At 33.6% G+C, this 22,177-nt stretch overlaps 1 protein-coding gene across 1 annotated transcript; it reads right to left on the bottom strand.

The window, feature by feature from the left end:
* Positions 1-1,422: 1,422 nt before the first annotated feature.
* LOC124846419 (myosin-6-like) lies at positions 1,423-20,214 on the bottom strand. Its single transcript, XM_047323676.2, has 39 exons — positions 19,793-20,214; positions 17,637-17,765; positions 17,185-17,331; positions 16,903-17,048; positions 16,664-16,820; positions 16,478-16,536; positions 16,221-16,380; positions 15,779-15,928; positions 15,544-15,680; positions 15,317-15,463; positions 15,117-15,218; positions 14,694-14,751; positions 13,771-13,872; positions 12,655-12,692; positions 12,447-12,573; positions 12,135-12,305; positions 11,923-12,054; positions 11,695-11,804; positions 11,560-11,620; positions 11,059-11,236; positions 10,751-10,956; positions 10,506-10,625; positions 8,934-9,032; positions 8,418-8,630; positions 8,152-8,291; positions 7,868-7,982; positions 7,737-7,781; positions 7,571-7,651; positions 7,308-7,478; positions 5,953-6,108; positions 5,678-5,866; positions 5,360-5,485; positions 5,172-5,242; positions 4,960-5,059; positions 4,784-4,840; positions 3,067-3,123; positions 2,539-2,619; positions 2,367-2,449; positions 1,423-2,193 (listed from the first exon to the last, which is right to left on the bottom strand). The coding sequence occupies exons 1-39, from the start codon at positions 19,793-19,795 to the stop codon at positions 2,079-2,081; spliced, it is 4,539 nt and encodes a 1,512-aa protein (XP_047179632.2). The 5' UTR covers positions 19,796-20,214; the 3' UTR covers positions 1,423-2,078.
* Between the last annotated feature and the right edge of the window lie 1,963 nt (positions 20,215-22,177).

Raw genomic sequence — 22,177 nt, 5'->3', positions numbered from 1 at the left:
AGAGTCGTTAAGTCATCCCATAAACAAATTGTTGATCACTTCTAAGTAATGTGTATAGGTGGCTAATATGATATTTTTTTAAAAGAGAATCTTCAAGAAATACATAATATTAGTTAAGATCCAAGGATAAGTAAATAATTAATTAAGACTTATAAAATACACTTTTCACCATGAAAAAACTTACTCAATTCTGAAGGTTATATAACAAGAAACCCTAGAAAGAAATCATACCGAAATACTTTTGGTTAGAACAATTATATGACTTAATTTCTTTACATGAAATAAGCATGTTAGTGGTGATGTTACAATAAAATGAGATTAATCTATAATATAGTGAATAAAAATTGATGATAATATGGAGGGAGTTTGAAGAAGTAAAGATGGTAGGATAGTGAGAGATATAGAAGTCATAGGTAGAATAGGGGGAGGACCTTGAAGGCAATGGGAATGGACGAAAATGTTGGTAGCATTTGAGGAGAACCTCGTGGAACAACAATGGTGGACCAAAATCTTAACCTAGAACAAACCAACTCTTTTCATTTGTTCATTGACAACAAAGCTTATCCAAATCCAAAAAATCCAATGTGGTTGATCTTAATGCCCGTCATTGAGACCATCAGTTTATACAATAAGAAAAGTTAATGAAATTTAGTCATAGGGTGGTCCAATTGAAGAATGGTCCCAAACCCTTTGTTGGGGCAGAGCTACTAGGGTTGCAACCCTTGCGCCAGCACAATAGGGGGAAAATTTTGGGGCCAGAGCCATGTGAATTCCAAATGGGTTGGCCGAAAAAAGTTTCAATCCAAAGACTTTTTCATAATTGGTTTTTCAAAAATTAAATGTGCAGATTATTGTAGCAAACATGTTTTACGTCATCAAATGGATTCCTTTCATTAATTTTGTGTTGACTCCCTAACAGGGGAAAAACGTGGGCTTGCACTTTCCTTACAAATAAACAACACGTAAACAAATCAACCCACTCCACCATTTCGTTTCAACTATGCAATCCAAAAACTGGACCACATTTTTATGGGAAAAATTCAAATTCCATTCTCAAGTTTTACATAATTTCGTTTGTATGGTTTTACATATTTTAGGTGAAGAGAAGTTTTACATATTTTACGTTAACAGTATATAAAAAATTAAGTCTTTGAAATACTATTACATATGGCCATACCTTAAACCCTGAAATTGAGTTATCTTTTAGTTAAACCCATTTGTTCTTTTTTATTTCCAAATCAAGTTTTCACTTTTAAGTAATGATTTGACCATATTTTGTTTGTTAATGTACGAAGGTCATCCGGGATGAAACACTGGGTAAAAGACAAATAAAATAATAGAAGGGCAATCTCAAATAGTTCATTTTAACGTGAGATGGACAAAAATATCCATATAGATATGTAAATAACAAAACACACAAAAAAAAAAAGCTTTAAAAATAAATCACTTGAATAAAGCACAGTACAGTTTGAAGTACTCTTCAATAACAGCTATAGTACAGTTAGGCAACTTTTCATCAGAATGTACAAAAAAGAGGCTATTTAGTACATTTAATGATGCATGGTGACTAACCTCTTTTTACATGAAATTTAAGATATCTCTGCTAAGGATGACGTAGAAAATGTCACCTCCAGAAGTTACTAGCAACGTGACACTTTGACGCTAGAGTTCAGATTCTAGGATATACTAACATGCAAGTGTTTCTATATAACAAAGTCAAAAATTATAGTGAGCTTGGTCCCACAGAACAAAAGAGTGAAATGCTTAAATTCATCAGAAGGATAAGAAAAGAGGCAAGGAAAAATATCCCTTGCCCTATTATCAACTGATGCTAAAAATATCCCTTGCCCTATTATCAACTAACATTTTACAATTGAATGCTTAACAAAAGAATGAAAAAATAAATTTACATAATGCAGGGATATGACCAAAAGGGTGTGAAGTTTTTCTTTTTTTCTTTAGTGTAGAGAGAATAATTGAATGGCATTTACAACCAACAATGGCAAGGACCAACAACTGATTTTGTTGTCAGGCTTGAGAAGACAAATTTAGAAGGAGGTATACTAAGTTTTGTCCGCCTACTCGTTCAAAAATTGGAAGGCTGGATTTTCAAGAAGCTCATCCGCTGGTTTCATGTCTGAGAAGTCGTTCTCTTGCAGTGATGTAGAAAGATCATCCACTGAGAAGGGGATGCTGTAAAGAAGCAAAAACCGCTTGTTGAACATGTAACATATTTCTTGTGAATAAAAGTTTATTAATTTACTTGACCTTATTTTGATTATCCAATATAATCAAAAGATCATATTTCCCCACTACACAGTTTGTATTCTAATGGCAAAAGTACATGTTATTAAGAGAGCTCTCACCTAGAACTGTCATCCAACAAGAAAGAATCACTCTGAGCATTATTGGAGTCCTCAGCCATTAGCATCCTCATGCTTGAAAGCACCTGGAGGGAGATTTGAGCGCATTAGTCAAGCATGTACAATTTCAGCAATTACTTTTACTTTTTTTTGGAAAATATACACACATACTTACATCTGGAGATACACTTCGAGTATTGTAGTTACCATCCCAGTAAAGTGTACATATTCTGTATAGCTGTTGAACACTCAAGATCTGGAAAAGCAGAAGATAAGGGGGAGAAAAATGTAAAGGAAAAGACATCAAAGAAACATATACACTATAAAAGACATTTACAGTTAATCAGCAAAAAACGAGAACAAAAAAAACATGCTTTTGAGACCATGCATGATGCACATATCAATAGCCCTAGTCTCCTTTATTCACCCGTTACAACAACTAAAGCATCTGAATTTCAGTCCTACAAGTAACCTCATTCACTCCCCTGGTTGAACAAACTAACAACCTGGGCAACCATGTCAAAAGCTACTAGAAGAAACAGACAAGTGAATCCATAGACAAGCCATGGGTTAGGTGCGATTTCCACCATCACCACTCAGCTACCCAGGTGCTTGCATCTCCAAAGTTCAAAAAAAAAAAAAAAACTCCATAGACAATTACATCATTCACTCACACGAAAGTTTGAGATGGATAAAGACTTACAGGACATAAATCGTTGATGATTTCATCGTAGGAAATCCTGTACTTCTGATGAATAACCTGTATATAAACATAGACAACAATCAAACAAGATGGGAACAATTAAGACAATCACTTCATATAAAAGACATATTCATGAAGAAAAGAAAATACAATAAGTAGTCTTGTCTTATTCAACATATTTATTCCAAGCCTGTTGCAAGAAGGTATAATGTTTATCTCTTGAAGTTAAAACTCGTGATGTGCACGGTTATAAACAAGTATGGTTAGAGTTTCCAATGGTTACCGTGAAGATATTTAAGGAAATATTGTAAATATATTTGGTATGGTCATGGAAATAATGTTTATTTGGGTGTATCACGTTTTCAAATCTATCCTGCTCAACAACATCCGCTGCATCCAATGGATTTTTGGCCATGCCATTGGATTTTTCTTTGCTGTTTTTGGCAGCTGCACTTGGTTTGTTCTGCCCTTCTCCTAGCTTGGTGACTAGTTTGGCGGCTGCACTTGATTTGCTGCACCCTTCTACTTGTTTTGCAACAACGCTTGGGCTGTTACATCGATCTTCTTCTTTGGCTATCGTGCTTTAATTACTATACTTCTCTCCTTGTTTAGTGGTCTACTTGGTTTGTTGTCCTTTCGTTGTTTGGTGGTTGTGCTCAGTTTCTAAATTGTTCTTGCCCCAACCTCAATGTTCAGGGCTTGCTTGTTTTCTATTAAAAGAAATAGCTTTAATTGTAGCAAGCTTAGATCTTAGTAAAATTTAGCTCGTGTGGGTTGCAAGATATTGTGAGAAATACTGTTGAGATATATGGTATAATTAGGGAAATATTTTCCATTTATTAATTAGAAAAAGTCTGCTATCTTTTGTTAGATCCCTTCACAAGAATAAGCAAAACACGATAGAAATCAGAAATGCAGTTTCCCACAAATGTCTCAAACACCAGCATACATAGGAGAGAACACCTCCTCTACCACAAGGCTTAACTTGTTCAAAACTATCTTTCTTCCTAACTCCCGAACCTTCTCCATAACGGAATAAAAGGCTTTGCTTTAGAAAGCCTTCGCCCTCTACCCCAGCAGCTGCAAAACAACTCACTTAATTTTTACATTTCTTTCTATAGTAGATTTTCCATGTCTCTTCTTATTCTCCTTTCTATCATCTTTCCATTATTTCTGTCGCTAAAATGATTCTAATTCCTAAATCCACAGGATTGATTCTCTTGGTCTTGTATATAATACAGTGTTGTTCTCATGAAATAGAGCATATTGCATAGATCCCTACGGATTTGATGAATAATCCATGTATTTCCAAAACCTGTCTTATGCTCATCCTTCATCCTGTTTGCTTATGGTTAAATTTAAATCTATCTGATCAAGTCTCCAAAGGGAATTGTTGGGGGATGATTTTCTTTCTAGAACCAATATAAGAAGCATTTTTTACCAATACAGTAGTTACTTCAAACATGGAAAAGCATTTAGAGATAATCTTGATCTAAAAATAAAAGCACATGTCTTCTGTCCTTTATTTTTGCCAGATTTATCCTGTTACTATAACTAATCATTTCATGAAACTTCCATATTTTTTTTATAAGGTAAAAACAAAAGAAATTGCAACAGAGAATCATCATTTACCATAAAAATAATGAACCACCGGCAAAATGTGAGCACATTAAAACCGTGAAAAGATTCTAAACTGTCAAATGGTAAAAACCCTTACCAAGAATCCAACAGCCTGTCTTATGTGCTTAAGTTCATCCCATGATGATCCTGCATACTGCAAGTTTGTGCTCTAGGCAATTAGTAGGAGCTTTTACTAAAACGTGTACAGCTCAAAAGGACGTCGAAACAATAACTTGAGAGAAACACTTTACGGTTAAAGAAAAAACAGTTTACCTCTTCCTTTGCTTGGCAGCACCACAGCTCTAATTCAGCTAATCCAGCTTTCACATATTCCCCGTTGCTGAATGTACAACAATCACGTCGAAGAAGAAGACTGTAATCATTTGAGAAAAAGAGGTGTTAGCCTTTCCACATTTCAAGGAAAAATAAAACAATTATGATGCAAAAAGAAAATGTTCAAATAGATTTATGCAAAAACTACTTACCTATTGAAAAGTTGCACATTAATATATGAGAATGTCTGACTGAAGATCTTTTGAATAAGAACTGGTGGCACCTGAAACAGAAAAGGAATATACCACATTTTAGCAATTTTCAGAGATAAAACGGAGGTGGCTAACAGAGGTAATTGCTCGGTAATTAGAAGTCCATAAATAGAGATTTATCTTCGTACAAAGTTCTCTTTCAATGTACAGAGGAGGGTATTCAGGGATTCAATAGTACTCTGCCAGTGAACCATTGGGGAATCTTTAGCTAAGGATCGGCCAGAACGTAACCCTCCCTTTGAAGTTCTTGGTGCCTACAAATCAACATGAGATTTGCACAAGGAAAATGAAGAAAGAAAAATATACAACAAAGATAATATTAGGCTCATAATCATTGGGAATTTCTAGAAAATATATCCGGTAAACAATTATAACTACATGAACGAGATATATAGGTTGTCCAGGAAACTTGAATTAGAACAATTGATAAATAGATTTCAACACACCTGGATGCATAATGCAAGGACCGCAGTTAAATCCTTCTTCAAATTATCCCGAATGATGCCATATATTTTCTCCAAATACGCTGTCAACTGCTGCTTGAAAAGCAAGGCAGGGTACTTAGCTTCTACCTTGCGTACAACATCGGATGGAGGGGCAGCAAGGTTGGCAGAAGAAGGGGATGAAAGAAAACTCTGCAATTTACCCTTGAATTAATCATTATAATATTCAAGTGTTAGATGAAAACCAGTTTGAATACAGTTTAAGAAATATCCATTACCATAGTCATTCTTCCAAAGAGAGATGTTGGATTAGGTGGTTTTCTAACTGGGGTAGCATTTGTTGAACTCACAGATTTAAGACTTTGTTCAAGTAAAAACAGTAACGCAGATGTATTCGACAGCCAGTAGGCCATATGATCATTGCCATCTTGATTCTGTATGGTAAGAAAGAGTAAGGAAGAAGAAAGCCAAAAATTTACTTTTGAAGAGTGGTCTAACACTTTTGTTAACAAAAACACAATTAATATTGAATATAACAAAAACTAGATTCACACCATTTAACATTACAGTACCCACAAAATAATTTATTGCTCCATGAACAATACAAACAGATTCATAAAGACATAAAGTCTACAAAGAAATGGAGGGGAGGATAACTACAACAATAAACTATTAAACTGCCAGTAATTTCACAGAAACAATATCCTGGAACGAGAATTAAACTAAAAACCGAGACACTCCCTCCTCCAATACAATAGTTGTTAACTAATAATGAACATTACACTCCACTAGACTGCATATTCAATAATTTTTGTAATAGACCACATTAGAATTATCGGCATAATTATGATGTGCAGTGAGAATCTAAGAGTTTTCCCTAGGCTGCATTAATCCATGAAACACCCTCATCAGGATGAGGAGTTGATGACAAAACAATCTTTTCAATATAAGTACGATTTTTCTCACTAAAATGCACTTGCTTTCCCTGGCCTCAAGTTTTCAATTTTTGGATTATCTAGCTGAAGCTTCTTTGTACCCAGAAACATTGAGTTATTACTTCATTTTGTTGGCAACTCAATTTTAGTGGTCAGGCTTCCTGCAGATTTTAACATCTTTAGCAGTTCTAGATCTTCAAACCTACATTTCTAACAAAACCTACTCTAGTTTAAAGCATTAAAAAAACATACATTATTAAAATGGCCACTGAAAGTGATCAGTTTCTGTTTGAAATATTAAATCAATTAGAGATATGACTAAAATTATATTAGTGGGTTCAAACTTTACCTTTCAAGTCGGTGTTAAAATGTTAAATTAAATTTAAAGTCTACTAATATGGTATCAATTTATCTCAACAAATTTTGTTGGGCCTATCATGTCATTCATATTTTGCTCCCCTCTATTCTCATGCTTGAAATGTTAAAATTGTAGAATACAAGTGAGTACAAATCTTATTTACAAAAATCGAGTTAAGTTTAAAGTTTATTTTCTAAGAGTTTCTTATTAACTAGTTAGTTTTATTGGTTATGGAAGAAAGAAAGAAATCTCCATTTTGTGGTAATGCATAATCTACAGCACATATCATCTCATTATCATGTGCCATAAAATATAATTTAGACTAATGTAATTACACTACCTCAATTTCAGAACCAATCATTTGGATCAGGCGATCAAATACACTGGTTCTTTCAGCTTCAAAAGATTTCCAGTGGAGAAGACACTTGTAAATGGTGAATGCAGCAATGGGTTTTCCATGACTGAAGCCAATATTTTTCATAACACAGTTAACAAGTGAATCAACACTCTCCTACAGTAAACAAGAGTTTACGTGAGAATGATATTTTTGCATGAAATACCACGACAATAAACAGAATTAAGTCCCTAATTTTAAGTACATACATGTTTTCGTTCAATGTAAGATCTCCTCAGTTTGAAGTCAGATTCTGTACCAAATTGTTTCACAGGCGTAACAAATGTATCCTGCAAAGGTCACTCAATTTATACTCCATTGAAAACGGTCAAGTGTTACAGAAGGCACACAAAAACAGTTGAAAAGAATACTTACAACAGGTTTCAGCTCTTCTGCCACATGGTGACCATTTTCTAATTTCTGCATAAAAAAATGTCATTATTTCAATAGATGTATATTTACATTGAGAGCATGAGAACTTGCATACCTTAGCTACAATAAATTACCTCGTCCACTGGGGAAGACAGGTGTTCTGCTATTGTTTTCACAGATGAGTTTAGTAGTGATTGTTTCTGAAGAATATGGTTTGCAGATTCCATGTCTATGAATTTCTCTTCAAGCCTATAAATAATAATTAAAGTAAAAAAATGGCCATGATGATAGAAACCCGTTACAGTAGAGCATGAACGATAACCTTTACAACTCAGGAGACAAAAAAAGGGTTTAAAACATCAAATGATGTCAATAAGATATTTATCTTAAATCAACAAAGTTTAATCACAAATACAACCTTTGCATAGCTGTCTTCAACTGGATTACTTTTGATTCCGCATCCAAAGCTTGCTTTAACCTTTCTTCACCAATTTTGCTAGCCTCTTCGAACTTTTTTTCTGTTTCATCAATTTTCTTTTCCAGTGAACTCACCATGTTCTGTAACAGAATTTATGAAGTACTATCTTAATAATACAATATGACAATATATCTTCCACAAAATGTATCAATATACAAATACTTTCTTGAAATGAAGCACAGATATCCATGCCATAACCACTTTACCTTGAGTTTCTCATTCTCACTACTGAGCTTCTCCAACAAAGCATGGTCAACAACTGGAATCTCCTGTATAACGGGAGCTCTCTCTGCTGCTATTTTTGTAGCCTCTTTCTCCTTTTCCAGAAGTAACTTAGTTTCTTTAAACTGAAGTTGCATCTCTTGCAAAGCAGATTGTAATCTTTGATTTTCTTGAGCTCTTGCTTCTTCCATGTCAACCTATGTGTAATAATGCAGGCTTAAGAAGCCTTTCAAGATACTAACTAAATAATATTTATCAATTTCTTACATCTTTCTCAGAAAATGCAGAAAAAAAGCTCCTTCTCATCAATTACACAAATCAATTTCACTCCAGTAAGAAAAGTTTCTAAAACAAGTATTGCTACGGTGCTAAAAAGCACACTACGATATTTTGCTATTATTAATTGGACAGGATCAATTCATGCAACGGAAAATTGCCAGTTGACCACATTAAAGTTGCTTTAGTTAGCAGCTAGTAAAGAAAAATCCATAGTATTTTACCCTCAAACGTTTTTCCAGCTGCAACCTTAATGTAAGGTCTTCAACTTGTTTTTCAAGCTTACTTTTGGCAGCTTGGAGAGCTCCTGTTTCTCTTGCAGCCTGCATAAAATTAAACATCTCAATCACTAAGTGTATTCACTTTTTTTCTGCATGCAAAATGTGTTTAAAATTGAGCTAGCACTTTTAAGAAGGTTCAACAATCACATATAGTTGTAATCCTAACATATTATCTCTTCATACAACAAAGTAAACCCAAACAATATATGCAGCCATACTGCTTGCTGAGATATGCAATCTGATTATAAATCTTGTTAGATGCAAGCATATAGTAGAGTTGGGACAAAGATGAATAAAGGTCGGCGGTTGAACTACTTTGGACTTTGAAGTATGATAACATTTTAAATTACTTAAAGCGAAGTATATGCCAGTGACATTAAGGGCAGTGAATAAAAACTACATGAAGGGGAAATTGAGTAATCAACAGCCTAAGAGGAATATTCAAATAATTCTACTTCTGAAGCTGAAGTTGAATCGAGAGTTTTAGTAGCATAATGGTGTCCCATGTTAGATTTTACTGTCATCCACATTTTCAGTGAAAATTTTCCTGGTGTAAAGCATCCATTCCTTTTTGGCCTTTAGGATTAATAGAGCCCTAAAATACGCCCAGTGCATCCTTAGATTAGCTCCCTCGTCAACATTTTATAAATTTCCTATTTGCTAACTAAAAACTCAAAATGAAAAGGCATATAGACTCACAGACAAGAACCAGAGAAGCTTTTGGGTAGAGTCATTTTACAATATCCCTACTATGCATGATATTTGACTGCATTCTGAAAAAGTTTTATAGGTGGTGAATGTTTAGTTTAAAGTTACAAAATGCTTTTGTGAATTTCAATTCATGAATGGAAAAGGAAAGATTTGTTGCTTCTGAAATAAAAGTATTTTTGAAGCTTTAATTCAAACAAGCATGAGTAGTTTGAGATACCAATATTAGATTAGATAACATTTTCCATAATCGAGGCCGTCAACTAGACGTTACCCATATCATAGATAAAATGGATCAAAGCAAAGTGGGATATTATTGGTTGTAGGCATAGAGTAGTGAAAATGAGAAATTTGCAGTAAAGGTAAAACATCTGCTTGGAGGAGTATAATTAATGTAGCGTTACAATGTTGCTACATGAAGTGAAAATTTCGTGCAGGCTAATGAAGTTTTGTACAGTACTAAATGATTATGGGTTAGCTTAGAATGTGATGAAAGAACCATAACAAAGCTTTTATGTACAACTCAATTCTACATATCAAAACTCGACATTGTTTTTGATTGACTATGACTCAAAAGTAGTTACTTTCTACTTAAAGAACATTATACTACAAATTCTAAAGGGGATAAGTCGCTAACCAATTGTCAATAGACCTATGAATTCCCTGAAATCTGAATTCAATTTCCGTAATAACTATTATCCTAGGTCCTATCAGTGATATGATATTTATGAGCTCACAAGTCACAACTTTCAAACATATTTTCATACATGGATTCAAAGGATTAAGGAGCAAAACATAAGTACATACCATCTTGAGCTTTCGCAACTCTTGCCGAGCAACTTTTCCTCTCCATGCACATTGTGTTGTAATTGCTGCCTTCTTTAGTTCGGTGAAATGAAGTTGTGCCAAGTATTTCTGGCAGTGGCTCTACAATAGACAATCATCAGTGTTAGAATAACATGCTATTTGAACCCAAAGTAAAAATGCCAAGCTCAGTAACAATGTTTTGCAATAGAATCCATGACCAGAAATAGTAAAAGTGCTCAAAATACCTGAATGACAATTGCTGCTTTAGTCCTCCTTCTAAAGTATAGCTCACAACGCGCAGCCATTCCCCTCATACCAGTCTGGACAGTGACAGCAGTAGCATACAAATCATTGTATGCCTTCCTAGCAATATGCATGCGGAAGCACCTCTGAATCACCAAACTAGAAGCCTCCTGCCGCATTTCCTCGTACACTTGCCGAGCAAGTTGTCCTGCAGTCAGTACAAAAGAAAGTCATCATACTTCACAAAGTACAAAATTTCTTCCCAAATCCAACCTATGAGCTAATATTTCAAGAAGCAATTAGCAGATACCTCTGCATGCAGTTTGAATCCTCAAAGCCGACAGACGAAGCAATATGAAACTTCGGCGTTGCAAATATGACCGAACTTTTCTCTGAATAATGCTTGCTGACCTTCCTAAGATTTCACTTCTACGGGTATCTAGTTCTGCCATCTGGCCAGCTCGGAGAAACACCTTTGTCTTACCAATCTGTGGCAATAACAAAGACCACTAAATTAGACAAAGATAATTTAAGCCTTGTATCGCCAATATGCAATTATCTAATGCAATGGTGGATATCATTACAGTGAGTACAGATGAACATTAATAGCAATTCATTTTTGTATATGCTTGACAATCACATGCCTTAGGGATCATTCCTAAACCTAAACTACACCTTCCAAATCTACTGGCGATATAATGGTAGGAGTCAATTACACAAGGATGGGAGAAAAGGAAATGATACCACTTCCTCCAGTGGAAAGAAAAAGACTCCCAAAGGATAAAAGATTCTCTCACATAATAATAGTTACCTGACAACCTTCAAGTCCAACATTCTTTAGAATACTCTTGCAAGCAGTTACCTCATCAGAACTAAAAATAAAAATACATAAAAAGGTAAGCACTTTCAGAATAATGACTAGTAAGAAGGATGACGATTCAGATACCTTCCATCCAATGCTTCAGGTGCAAGAAGACTAAATCGATCCACAAATTCATCAAAGGTTTTTCTTGTAGGATACCCGGCACAACTTATCCTAATTGCCTCCATAACTCCCTACAACCAAACGAACTATGCTAATAAGCATAAACTTGCACGATACCAGGTTTAACTTCTATTACAGTACAACAAATATTATCATAAAAGAAAAACAATAAAATACTAGCAGTCTTACCCCACAACGTAGTTGCAGCAAAACATTTTTATTCTCAAAAATTGCTGGCTTGAGAAGATTATTGGGTTTTACACAACGAATGTAATGTGGCTCAGTGGAACTGAGAGTTTCAAGTAAAGCTTGCAATTGTTGCTGCAAGACATACGAAGTAATTTTGTCAAACACATAGGTTAAGCAAGAAAGACAAAAGAGTTGGTTTCCAAATAACCAACCTTAAATCGTGAGCCAATGGAGGAGAACTTTGATTGTTTTGAAGATTCCTCAGGTGAAGGAGGAAACAGACCCGATACAAAGGGGCATTTTGAAGCACAAAGAAGTGCCTGGTGCTCTGCAACCATATAATCTTTATTCTTGTCGAGGAAAAATTCAGTTTGATAAGTGACCTACAAATTACAGATTAAATCACATACAGCATTCCAGCATGTGTTTATATTATAAATGTATCTTATTTATTTACTTATTATATAACCAATATAATAAGTAAAGTCACTACGTGATAATTTAGGCTTGCTAAACCAACTTACATCTCCAGCATAATGGCAAATTGTAAAGTCACTACGTGATAATTTAGGCTTGCTAAACCTTTTATGGTTTTTGAAGGTCTGATACAGCTTTTGGGCAAAAGTTTCATTTGTAGATCTAGGAAACATGCTGCATAGAACAAAAACACAGCTATCAGAGCCTCAGTAAAAATAACCGATAGAATATGTGGGCTATCAGCATAAAATATACCAAGCTTCATCCAGAAGAGCAATAATGCCACCAGGTTTCTGCAAATGAATACAAGATAATTCAAGACTCAAAATAAATTTGTAATAATAAATTCACTAATAGCAACCTGCACAAAGACAACTATGATATCAGTGTGCTAACAGAAACAATGGCAAAATAATGCATTGATAAAGTACATGATATTTTTCTATGTAAGGAATGCAATAAAAAAAGGTCAATTTGGATGAACTCAACTAGCAGTTATCATTTCGAAGGTAATTAGATTTACCTTTTCTGTTTCATTAAAAATTCAACCTAGTCCCTAAAACGACAGAAAAAACACATTCAATGTTTTCATTCATTTAAACCCCCATAAACAAAATACATTCTCCCTTTCATGTCTCATTTGCTTTCAGGGAAAATTTTCGGAAAATTTTCAAGCAGCTTCTTTCCACATCAACATATTTTCAAAATGATTCCCCTCATGTAGTGCTTCTTTCTCTATAACCTTGATTTGTATGTCCACCCACCAATGCAATATTTTAATGGCAACACTTAGCTTATGCTCCACAAACCTATTGATTAGGTTTGCAACAGTTTGGACACAAGCCAGTTAAGACTTCCAGCATTATGTATAATAATAATAATTAGATTTACTAAAACAGAGTGTACCATTTAGGGACACTTCAATCAGCAATACCAACTATATCATTTCATCCACCCAAATTGACTCCTGAGGTTTACATCTTTTTATTTTTATATCACTTTGAATGATATATGTTAGAAAACTAGCTCAAGCAACCTAGGCTATGTCATGATATTTTATTTTCACTTAAGCTAGTACTAGTTAACATCTCACATACTGATATTTGATGTTATTCAGTTTAACTACTGTTAGAATGTAGTAACCAATATAGCAACAGAAACATCACTGACAATTTTAAGACAAGCTATGCCTCAATCAATGAAAATACACTACTGCAACGTCTGACCATAAGCCAATTTAATTTACCAATTATATTTCTGTACACCACCACAATTAATATATAATTTTTAACCCAAATGAATGAATATCTTTGACTTAACCGAGCAACCTACAAGAGACCAAGCCAAGGATTGCAGAGTCAGAAAGGAAACCTTTTCAATGAGATCCAGAATATCTTGATTGTCCACAAATTCAATGTAACTCCAATCAATTTCCTCTTTTTTGTATTCTTCTTGCTCCATTTTGAAAACATGCTGCAGAAAAATATATTTGGGCATTACAAGAGCACGAAAGTAAATTAAAAGAGAGAGAAAGATTATTGTTTGTTTCTTTTAGAAATTAGACTTTAAAATTAACTCAATCTTACAAAACTGACTTATAAAATAAAGTTTGCACCCATTTATATACTATAATTTAATGAAATATTTAGTCGATGTAAAATCTCCAACACACACAATCATACCAAGGACTAAATATTTGTGGGTAGTTTGATAGCAGGTGCCACGATTTAATATTATCTTAAGGATCAAATATGTTCATATCCCTAAACTTGGATGCGAAATTGGACATCGTCTCTGTCCCAAACTTTAATACATTTTAGTCCCCAAACTTTAAAAATGAATAAATATCTCTTAACACAGTGACATTAGATTTTTTTTTAATGTTAAACAATGCTCCAGACTAGCATTTGAGCTAGAATGTGTCAAACGGTGTAAACAACGCAGTTTGAAACTTCATTTGACAAGTCAGAAAACATAATGCAATTGGGTTAGAAGGACTATATTTATTCATTTTTAAAGCTTGGGAACCAATCTGTATCAAACTTTTGGACATGAATGACTTCCAATTTTGCATTAAAGTTTAGGGACTTAAAACAAATTTAACCATTATCTTAAAAAGTAAACTTTAAGTTTAACTCAAATTTCATAAACTAACTCATAAAACAAGTTTTGCACTCACTTATATACTATAATTGATCAGATCTCTAGTTAATACAAGATTTCCAACAATTTCAAATATACAAGCAAAAGGTATTCTCAATATAAAGAAAAAGATATCTCTTTCAACAACAAACCTGGTTAAAATGTTGCTGGAGCTTTTCATTGGTCAAATTAATACAAAATTGCTCAAAACTGCACGTACACATAACAACCAGGCATAACATACAGAATCAGCATCTTTACAATAAAAAAAAGGTAGAACTACAGCTTATATCTATAAGAAAGGAATGAAGAAGTAATGAAATTTCCTGAAAATGTAGTTCAAACAGCAAACCAAAATAACAAATGGATTTATCACAAACATTGCTTGTACAAAACAAGTTTATAATGAACAAAGGATGGATCAATGGCATCACAAATTCAATCTAGCATTTTACTGAAAACTAGTGGAGGAGAACATCATCGACTCCCAAACAATCTCTAAGTTTCTTGGCGAGAGTGTTCACATGAAAACTCACAGATGTTAATTACACAACAAAAGGTCGCCAATTACAAACCTGTTAGTCTTGAAACTCTCAAAACCATAAATATCCAGCACACCAATTAAGGATTTTGACTCAGGATCTTGCCCAATAGAATTATTAATTTTATCAACCAACCTACAGAACCAAGACACAAAATTAAAGAACCAGATTAACATGGTAACTGTAACAAGGTTCAAAAATATATATTTTTAGGAATCTTCTTACAGGCTTACCAATCAAACAATCTTGAGTACACAATCTTAGCCAAGGCATCTCGACTGAGTGCAGCAGCTTCTGGATCGAGCCATTTCGTAATTGTTTCATCTCTAGTAACAATTACTCGTTTGCAAAGAGAATCTTCAAGTGCCTTTACATCACACCTGAATAAAAATTATGAGTCAAGGTCAAAAGGTGGAAATGCAAAACCTTAAAACAATGCAAGTGCACAATGCTTTCTCACATGAAAAGCTCAGCAGCAGTCTCTAGATGGAACCAAGATTTTTCATCTCTGGGCAAAGATGAGTCTACCTCCTTCCCTTTCTTAAATTCGACGTTCCCAAGATGTAAAATTGCAGCGACAACTTTAAAAATTGCATCCTAAAGAGCAATGCGGGAAAATGAAAAATGAAGCATTGAATCATAGGTAAAGCTTTAGGAACCTGAAAACAAACATAAACAAAATCTCTATAAAGTACCTGCTCCTCAGAACTTATTCCAACAATATCCATTGCTCTCCTTGTATCCCTATATTCCTTAGATTCATCAAACCCCTCTAACTCAAAGCAATTTGATTGATTCAGATAATGAAACATTCTTGGATTTCCTAATTTGTACTTTTTAACATCCTGTCAGAAAGAGAAGACCAGGTAATTAGAAGCAACAAAGAAAAAAAAAACTGAGCACAAACTTACCTATAAATAACTTCGAAAACATTTTGCCAATGCAAACACATATCTTACAATAAAAAAACCATAAATGAGTATACATAATGATTATGAGTGTCAAGGAAATCAGCTCTTATATTTCTATCAAAGTCCTCTATAAGTCAATTTTCAGACAGTTTTTTCCAATGGTAATTTACTTACAATTATGATTGAATCCGGAAACAAATTAATTTAAGAAAAATAGCCCCAGTACCTCAGGAGGGGCAGCACAGAGCATGTAGAAACAATGATAGTTCCTCTCTGGATCAGACACCTGGCAAACACGTGACCTTTCAAGCAGATAAGTCCTGATAGCAGCCCCTGATATTCTTCCCCTCTGGTCAAATTGAATCTCCACAAACTTACCAAAACGACTGCAGAAGTCACACGTGAGAAAAAATAAAATAAGACAACATAGCAAGATAATTGCAATATAACTACATAAGCAGATAACTTACTATTATTTCCCACCTTGAATTATTGTTCCTAACAGTCTTTGCATTGCCAAAGGCTTCTAAAACAGGATTGGACTGCAAATCAATGAAGGGGAAACATAAGGGTAAAGTTGAATGAACAGAATTTACGATTGTAAGAAATTTAGATGCAGAAAAAAGGTTAACAAAATAAATCAGATTTGTAAATGCCAAATTCTCTTACCTCCAGGACCTTTTGCTCGATAGTTCTACCTTCAGCAGCAGCTCTGCCACCCATGTAAGCAAGATACCTCATGAGTAGCTTGGTACTTTCTGTTTTACCAGCTCCACTTTCACCACTAACCAATATTGATTGGCTGATTCCCTCATTTATCATAAGCCTAAACAAATACACAGTAATTAGTGTAGTCAGACTCCTAAACTGTTAGCACGATCCTTCTGCAGGAAAGATATGAAAACTACCTATATGCTGCATCTGCAACAGCAAAGGGATGTGGACTTAGCTCGCCAAAAGCTGCTCCTTTATATTGGGCCATCATATGGCTGTCATATAAATGCGGGAGCTTTATGAAAGGGTTCACAGCAATCAAAATATTCCCAGTGTAAGTCTGGAAGCAAAATACTAGTCAGCACTTATTGATGCAGCGCGAAAGTATTTAGACACTAACAAATGCTAAATGAAGGGAACTATTCCCCCCATGCATCAGACACACGCTTTGAAGAGCTGGAAACTGTAATGCATACATAAATTTCATTTATATCATATCTTGATCTCAGATTATCCAGGACTCCAGGTTCATGGAGGTATGCAAGCTTTGTCATATCATCCACTCCACTTGGTGGAACTTCGGTATCTTTATGATAATAAATACTGGAAGCTTCAACAACAACCTGCAAATTTCAAGACAAAAAAGGGTGTGTTAAAATTTCAGATATTTAAAACATTTGAGAGTTACAAATTTAGAATTAAATTAAAAATGTATATCTATCATACAGAATAAAAATGTAAGACAAGAACAGACAGTTTAAAATGTTCAATAAGGCACATATCTTCGTTAAACTGTGCTTCAAAGATTTGCACCAGTTATTCATGTTCGAGAAATCAAAGCACTCAAAATAAAAACGACACGTTCCCAAGAAAATGAAAATGCATTACTAAGGATTAGCTTTTAGCAAATATTACAAAGTACACTCACCGTCTTCCCTGAAGAACAAAGGACTTTAATTACTTCTCCTTTAACCTCCAAGACCTCACCATCTATCCAAGCCACGTCAGGATCCTCCACCCAAATCTGGGACCCAACTATAGGATTGGCAGTAGCAGCCTACAATGAAGAGTATCACAACTTATCTGTACTAACTACAAAGAATTAAGTACCTATCAAATAATTGTTTACACATAATCAAATAACTAGAGTGAGACTCAAACAGTGGGTAAATGAAAAGTAAAATTCTCTCTTTTAAAGTCTTAAATTCCCCACAGTTGAAATATAAGTCTATACATGCAAACTAGAAATAGTAATACAACACAATTGCTAGTTTATTACAAAAATGTAAGGGTTCGCTGTTGTGAGAAAATATGTTTTTATCTTTATTTTCTATTTTCAATTTTAATTCACAAATATCACCTTGTTTTAGCTTTGCTTCCTGTTTCCAAAGTTTGCAAAGGAAAGAGCATGTTTAAACAACCTTTTTCCAAAATTTCGCATTAAAAAATAAAAAATGGTGTAAACAGTAAAAATGTTATTTTTTTATATTTGGTATACAAATCTTCGGAAACAAAAAAAAAAAGGAAACGAAAATAATAAGTTGGCCCTTTATAATTTTTTAATTAAAAGTAAAACAAGAAACATTTTCTCAAACCAGACATCCCCTGACTTTGCTGCAGAAAGTCAAAACAGGAATGATTCAACCAGCATGTAATGTAACCATTCCATAGTTTTCCTTAGACTGAAGTTGTAATATGGGTTTAGTTGAAACCCACATGGTCGAAAATGTAGCTAACACCCCATTGTTAGAAACATTCAGCACTATTTCATTATGTGCTTGAAAAGACCACTGAAATTCTTGTTCTTCCTCACAGTTCATCTGTGTATCATAGCTTGTCTAGTTGCATGTACAACAAGGAAGGATTCAAGTCAAAGGTGAAGCAAAAGAGAGTAGTTTTTTCATTATTGAAGGATTTGACATGAACCTTTTTCATTCGCACGAATTGTAAACTTGAAACCAAACATGCGCTTAACTACTTCCTATTGTGGAATAGCGTCTATGAAATTTTAATATTTCAGCAGTAGAAAATAATAAATTCAATGAAGGAGGTCAGTCAAAGTTGCTTGACTAACAGCAACATGAAAGGGCATGTTACAACATAATTAGAAGAAAACATACACAACTACTATTGAACTCAATATTGATATTGACCAAAATATAAAACAATGCTAGTGAAATAGATGATAAACAAGCTAAAGATTCATGGATTAGTCAAACTTCTCAGATACTAAGGTAGGAAACACTAAAGAACTTATATTAACTGAAACATTAGTAACTCGGGAAACACTCAAAAACTACTATCATCCAATTAAATTTATTAATTGAAACTATAAACCAAGGAGGATAATAAGCAATAGCTACACCACATAAATAGTAACAACATAGGAAAGGGAATAAACTAGTCTTCCTCAATCACGCAGACATGCACATTAACCCATTAACTACGCTGCTTTGAAGTGAAGCACCTACATTGTCATAATAAGGTCAGATCTACTCGATTAAGTTTACTCAACACAATAAACAGTAAGGTTTTGTTATAATTTTGAACCAAATTCAAAACAATCATTGCAAAATCATCTATGTCAATCAATGATACATTGCAAGAAATATAATGATAGCAATTTTGCAGTACTTAGTTCAGAACAGAAGATTCAGAAGATAGCATTCACAATAAACTTATTTTTCGCTACAAGTCCAGTTAAAATAACAGAAAATTGAAATAGATTATGATCTTCCCAGATTTAGACCTTGCGGCGTCATGTTTCTTCAAAGAACAAAATTAACATAAAAAAAATATCCGCCATAGAATTAGACTCCAACAATGTCTGCTGGTAAAAACAACACATTCATAAAAACTAAAAGTAATCGGTTCTAAGTAAAAGAATCGCCGAAACCTACTTTCTATGCTATAGCAGATCAGTCCACTAACATAGAAAAACAAGAACCCCAATTTCATTAACCAAAGAAAGAAAACAATCTCATTTCAAGAAAGTGAGCTTCACGTCACTGAAAGCGAATGGAGGACTTGAAATTGACTCCACCAAGACACCAGACAAAATGCAAATAAATGAGAAATGAATACCATTTCTGAGAGAGATCGGATCAAAATCTCAGCTTGCAACCGGATCTACTGCCAACACAGCCAACGGCTACTCCACCTATCAAAATGAAAGATCTTTCCCCTCCCCCTTCACCACCACTTCCACAAAAAGACGTGCTTTGCAACTCCAAATGCAGAAAAAATATATCTATATATTTATATATATGTCAACTGAAAGACAATGCGAAGAAAAGAAAACGAGAGAAGCTTAAAACCCTTCAACAAGACCAAAACTTTTGAAGAAGAGATTAAGCCCTGGTCTGCTGGCAGACCTTGCTTTGGTTATGGGTTTTATGTTATGCTGTGTTGTTTACACTCTCTCTGTTTGTAATATGTATTCTCTTCTTTTTGTTGCCTTTAAGGGCAAATAGTTTATGGTTTATTGGTAAAAAAAAACAAAGAAGACGATGACTTTGGTGACATTTGTATTCAGAAACACAGCATCGTAGGTAAATGAAATGTTTTCCAATGTGAGTGGCATTTCATAATTGCCCCTGATGTCGCTTTGAATTACGGTACCTTTGACAAACGTTATTGTGTCAATGTTACATTATAAAATCAAAATATTTGAGGCGCCTATCTCGGTCGCCAATATATTCGGATGCCACTTTAGTGGCCTCAATCCTCTTCTTTTGTCCTTACTTGCATGGATTTTGTTTTCTTTTTCTTTCCTTCAGCAGTAAAATTTCCAAATTTTTGTGTTGTGTTAGACTATATCAGATTAAATTAGGTTCAGAAGAAGTGATGGAATAAAAGGGTTACATAAAAATTGTTTTTTTATCAACACTGATGGGTACAAGTGATAACTATTTGTTTATTTTAAAAGTTCTAATCGTGGTAATGATTAAGAGAGAAATACTAATATTATCTACATTCAAGGTTTTGGGATATTATTTAATATATTCTATGTAACTAGTCATAGATGTTATATTATCTATTATGAATGTTCAGTCTATAAATTCTAAGAATTCACATTGGAATTGAAACAGTATGATATCATTAATGATAGACATCAATTTAATGATGTTTTAAACTGCATTAGCAACTTCATAATAATATACATAAATTTTGTTAAACTGTAGGTATAAATTAATAAAATTAGAAAAAGTTATAAGACCAAACTAATTATTTGACTCATTTGTCATTTTATCTATATTGAAGATTTTTCTTGACAGAAGAAAAAGACCTTTCAGCATTATGTGGGGATTTAAGGAGTAGAAAGAGCAAATTTGGGTGGTTGAGTCACACTGAAGACAGGTCCAAACCAGATGGAGTTGTTCTCTCAATTCTGTGTAGTAAGTAGTTTGCAATTCTGTGAAGAAAAATTCAGAAAATAACAAGTGGCTTCGTTCAACAACTGTTGCTTCCTATTTTCTTTGGATCTTACTTCTATTTTAATGTAGTATGAATGTGTTTTTTTAATGTTTAGCATCTTTTCACAGACTTTTGTAGGTCATACTTTAAAATAAAATGCACTGAATTAAAAGTAAAATGAATATCAAACTATTAGAGTTATGGATACAGTATGTTTATCAGAAATAGTTAATTTATTTAAAGTGATCAAAATAATATTATAAAAGTGTGTGATTTCAACACGTGACATGAGTTATTTTTGTTAAAATATTTAATAAATAATTTATTTGAGAAATTTAGATAGTGTTGTAGTTGAAGCTTGACAAAAGTATGTTCTAGAAATTAAGGAAAAAAAATGTTTTTATGGAAAATTTAACCTAAACATAAAATGCCAATTCAAGAATATATTGGAACACGCATTTGCTCAGGAGTGTATTGCTTCTCTATCAATTGCTTAATTTAAAATTACGGTTCATTTAAGTACTTCAAATAAATGGAACTAAACAAAACATTAATCAATAACATTGCATAAAAAAATAAGTAAAAGCTTTTAGGTTGAGAACCAAAATTTGGCGCAGAACTAAAGTTTATAAATAAAATTAAACGGCAGTAGTGATTTTCAATACCAATGATTAATAATTATTAATGTTAAAGATCATATATATTTTAGATTTAGCTATATTTTGATCTTATTACATTCTCTTTCCTATCGTGCTTTACTTTTGCAATATTATACCTTGATTCACATGTTACCTTCGTGAATAAGACGTTGACATTTTATTAAATATTAAATATCATTATGTAATTTATAGTTATACACGAAGAGATTTCTATCTTTTATATACATAATTCATATTTTTATTTTACTATTTTGAATTTTTTAAATAAAACTCAAATAAAATTAATAATTAGATAAAGTAGTGTTGATGCGTAGTGCGTGAATGTGTGTGCAAGTGTGTGCAAGTGTGTGCAAGTGTGTGTAGGTGTGTGGATGTGTTATAATACAAACATCTA

The sequence above is a fragment of the Vigna umbellata genome, chromosome 5 (genome assembly GCF_029865625.1).
Source record: "Vigna umbellata cultivar VRB3 chromosome 5, Vumbellata_1.0, whole genome shotgun sequence".
In the NCBI taxonomy this organism is placed as follows: domain Eukaryota; kingdom Viridiplantae; phylum Streptophyta; class Magnoliopsida; order Fabales; family Fabaceae; genus Vigna; species Vigna umbellata.
Note: the sequence above shows the minus strand (reverse complement) of the source record. Positions and strands in the feature narration are given on the sequence as shown.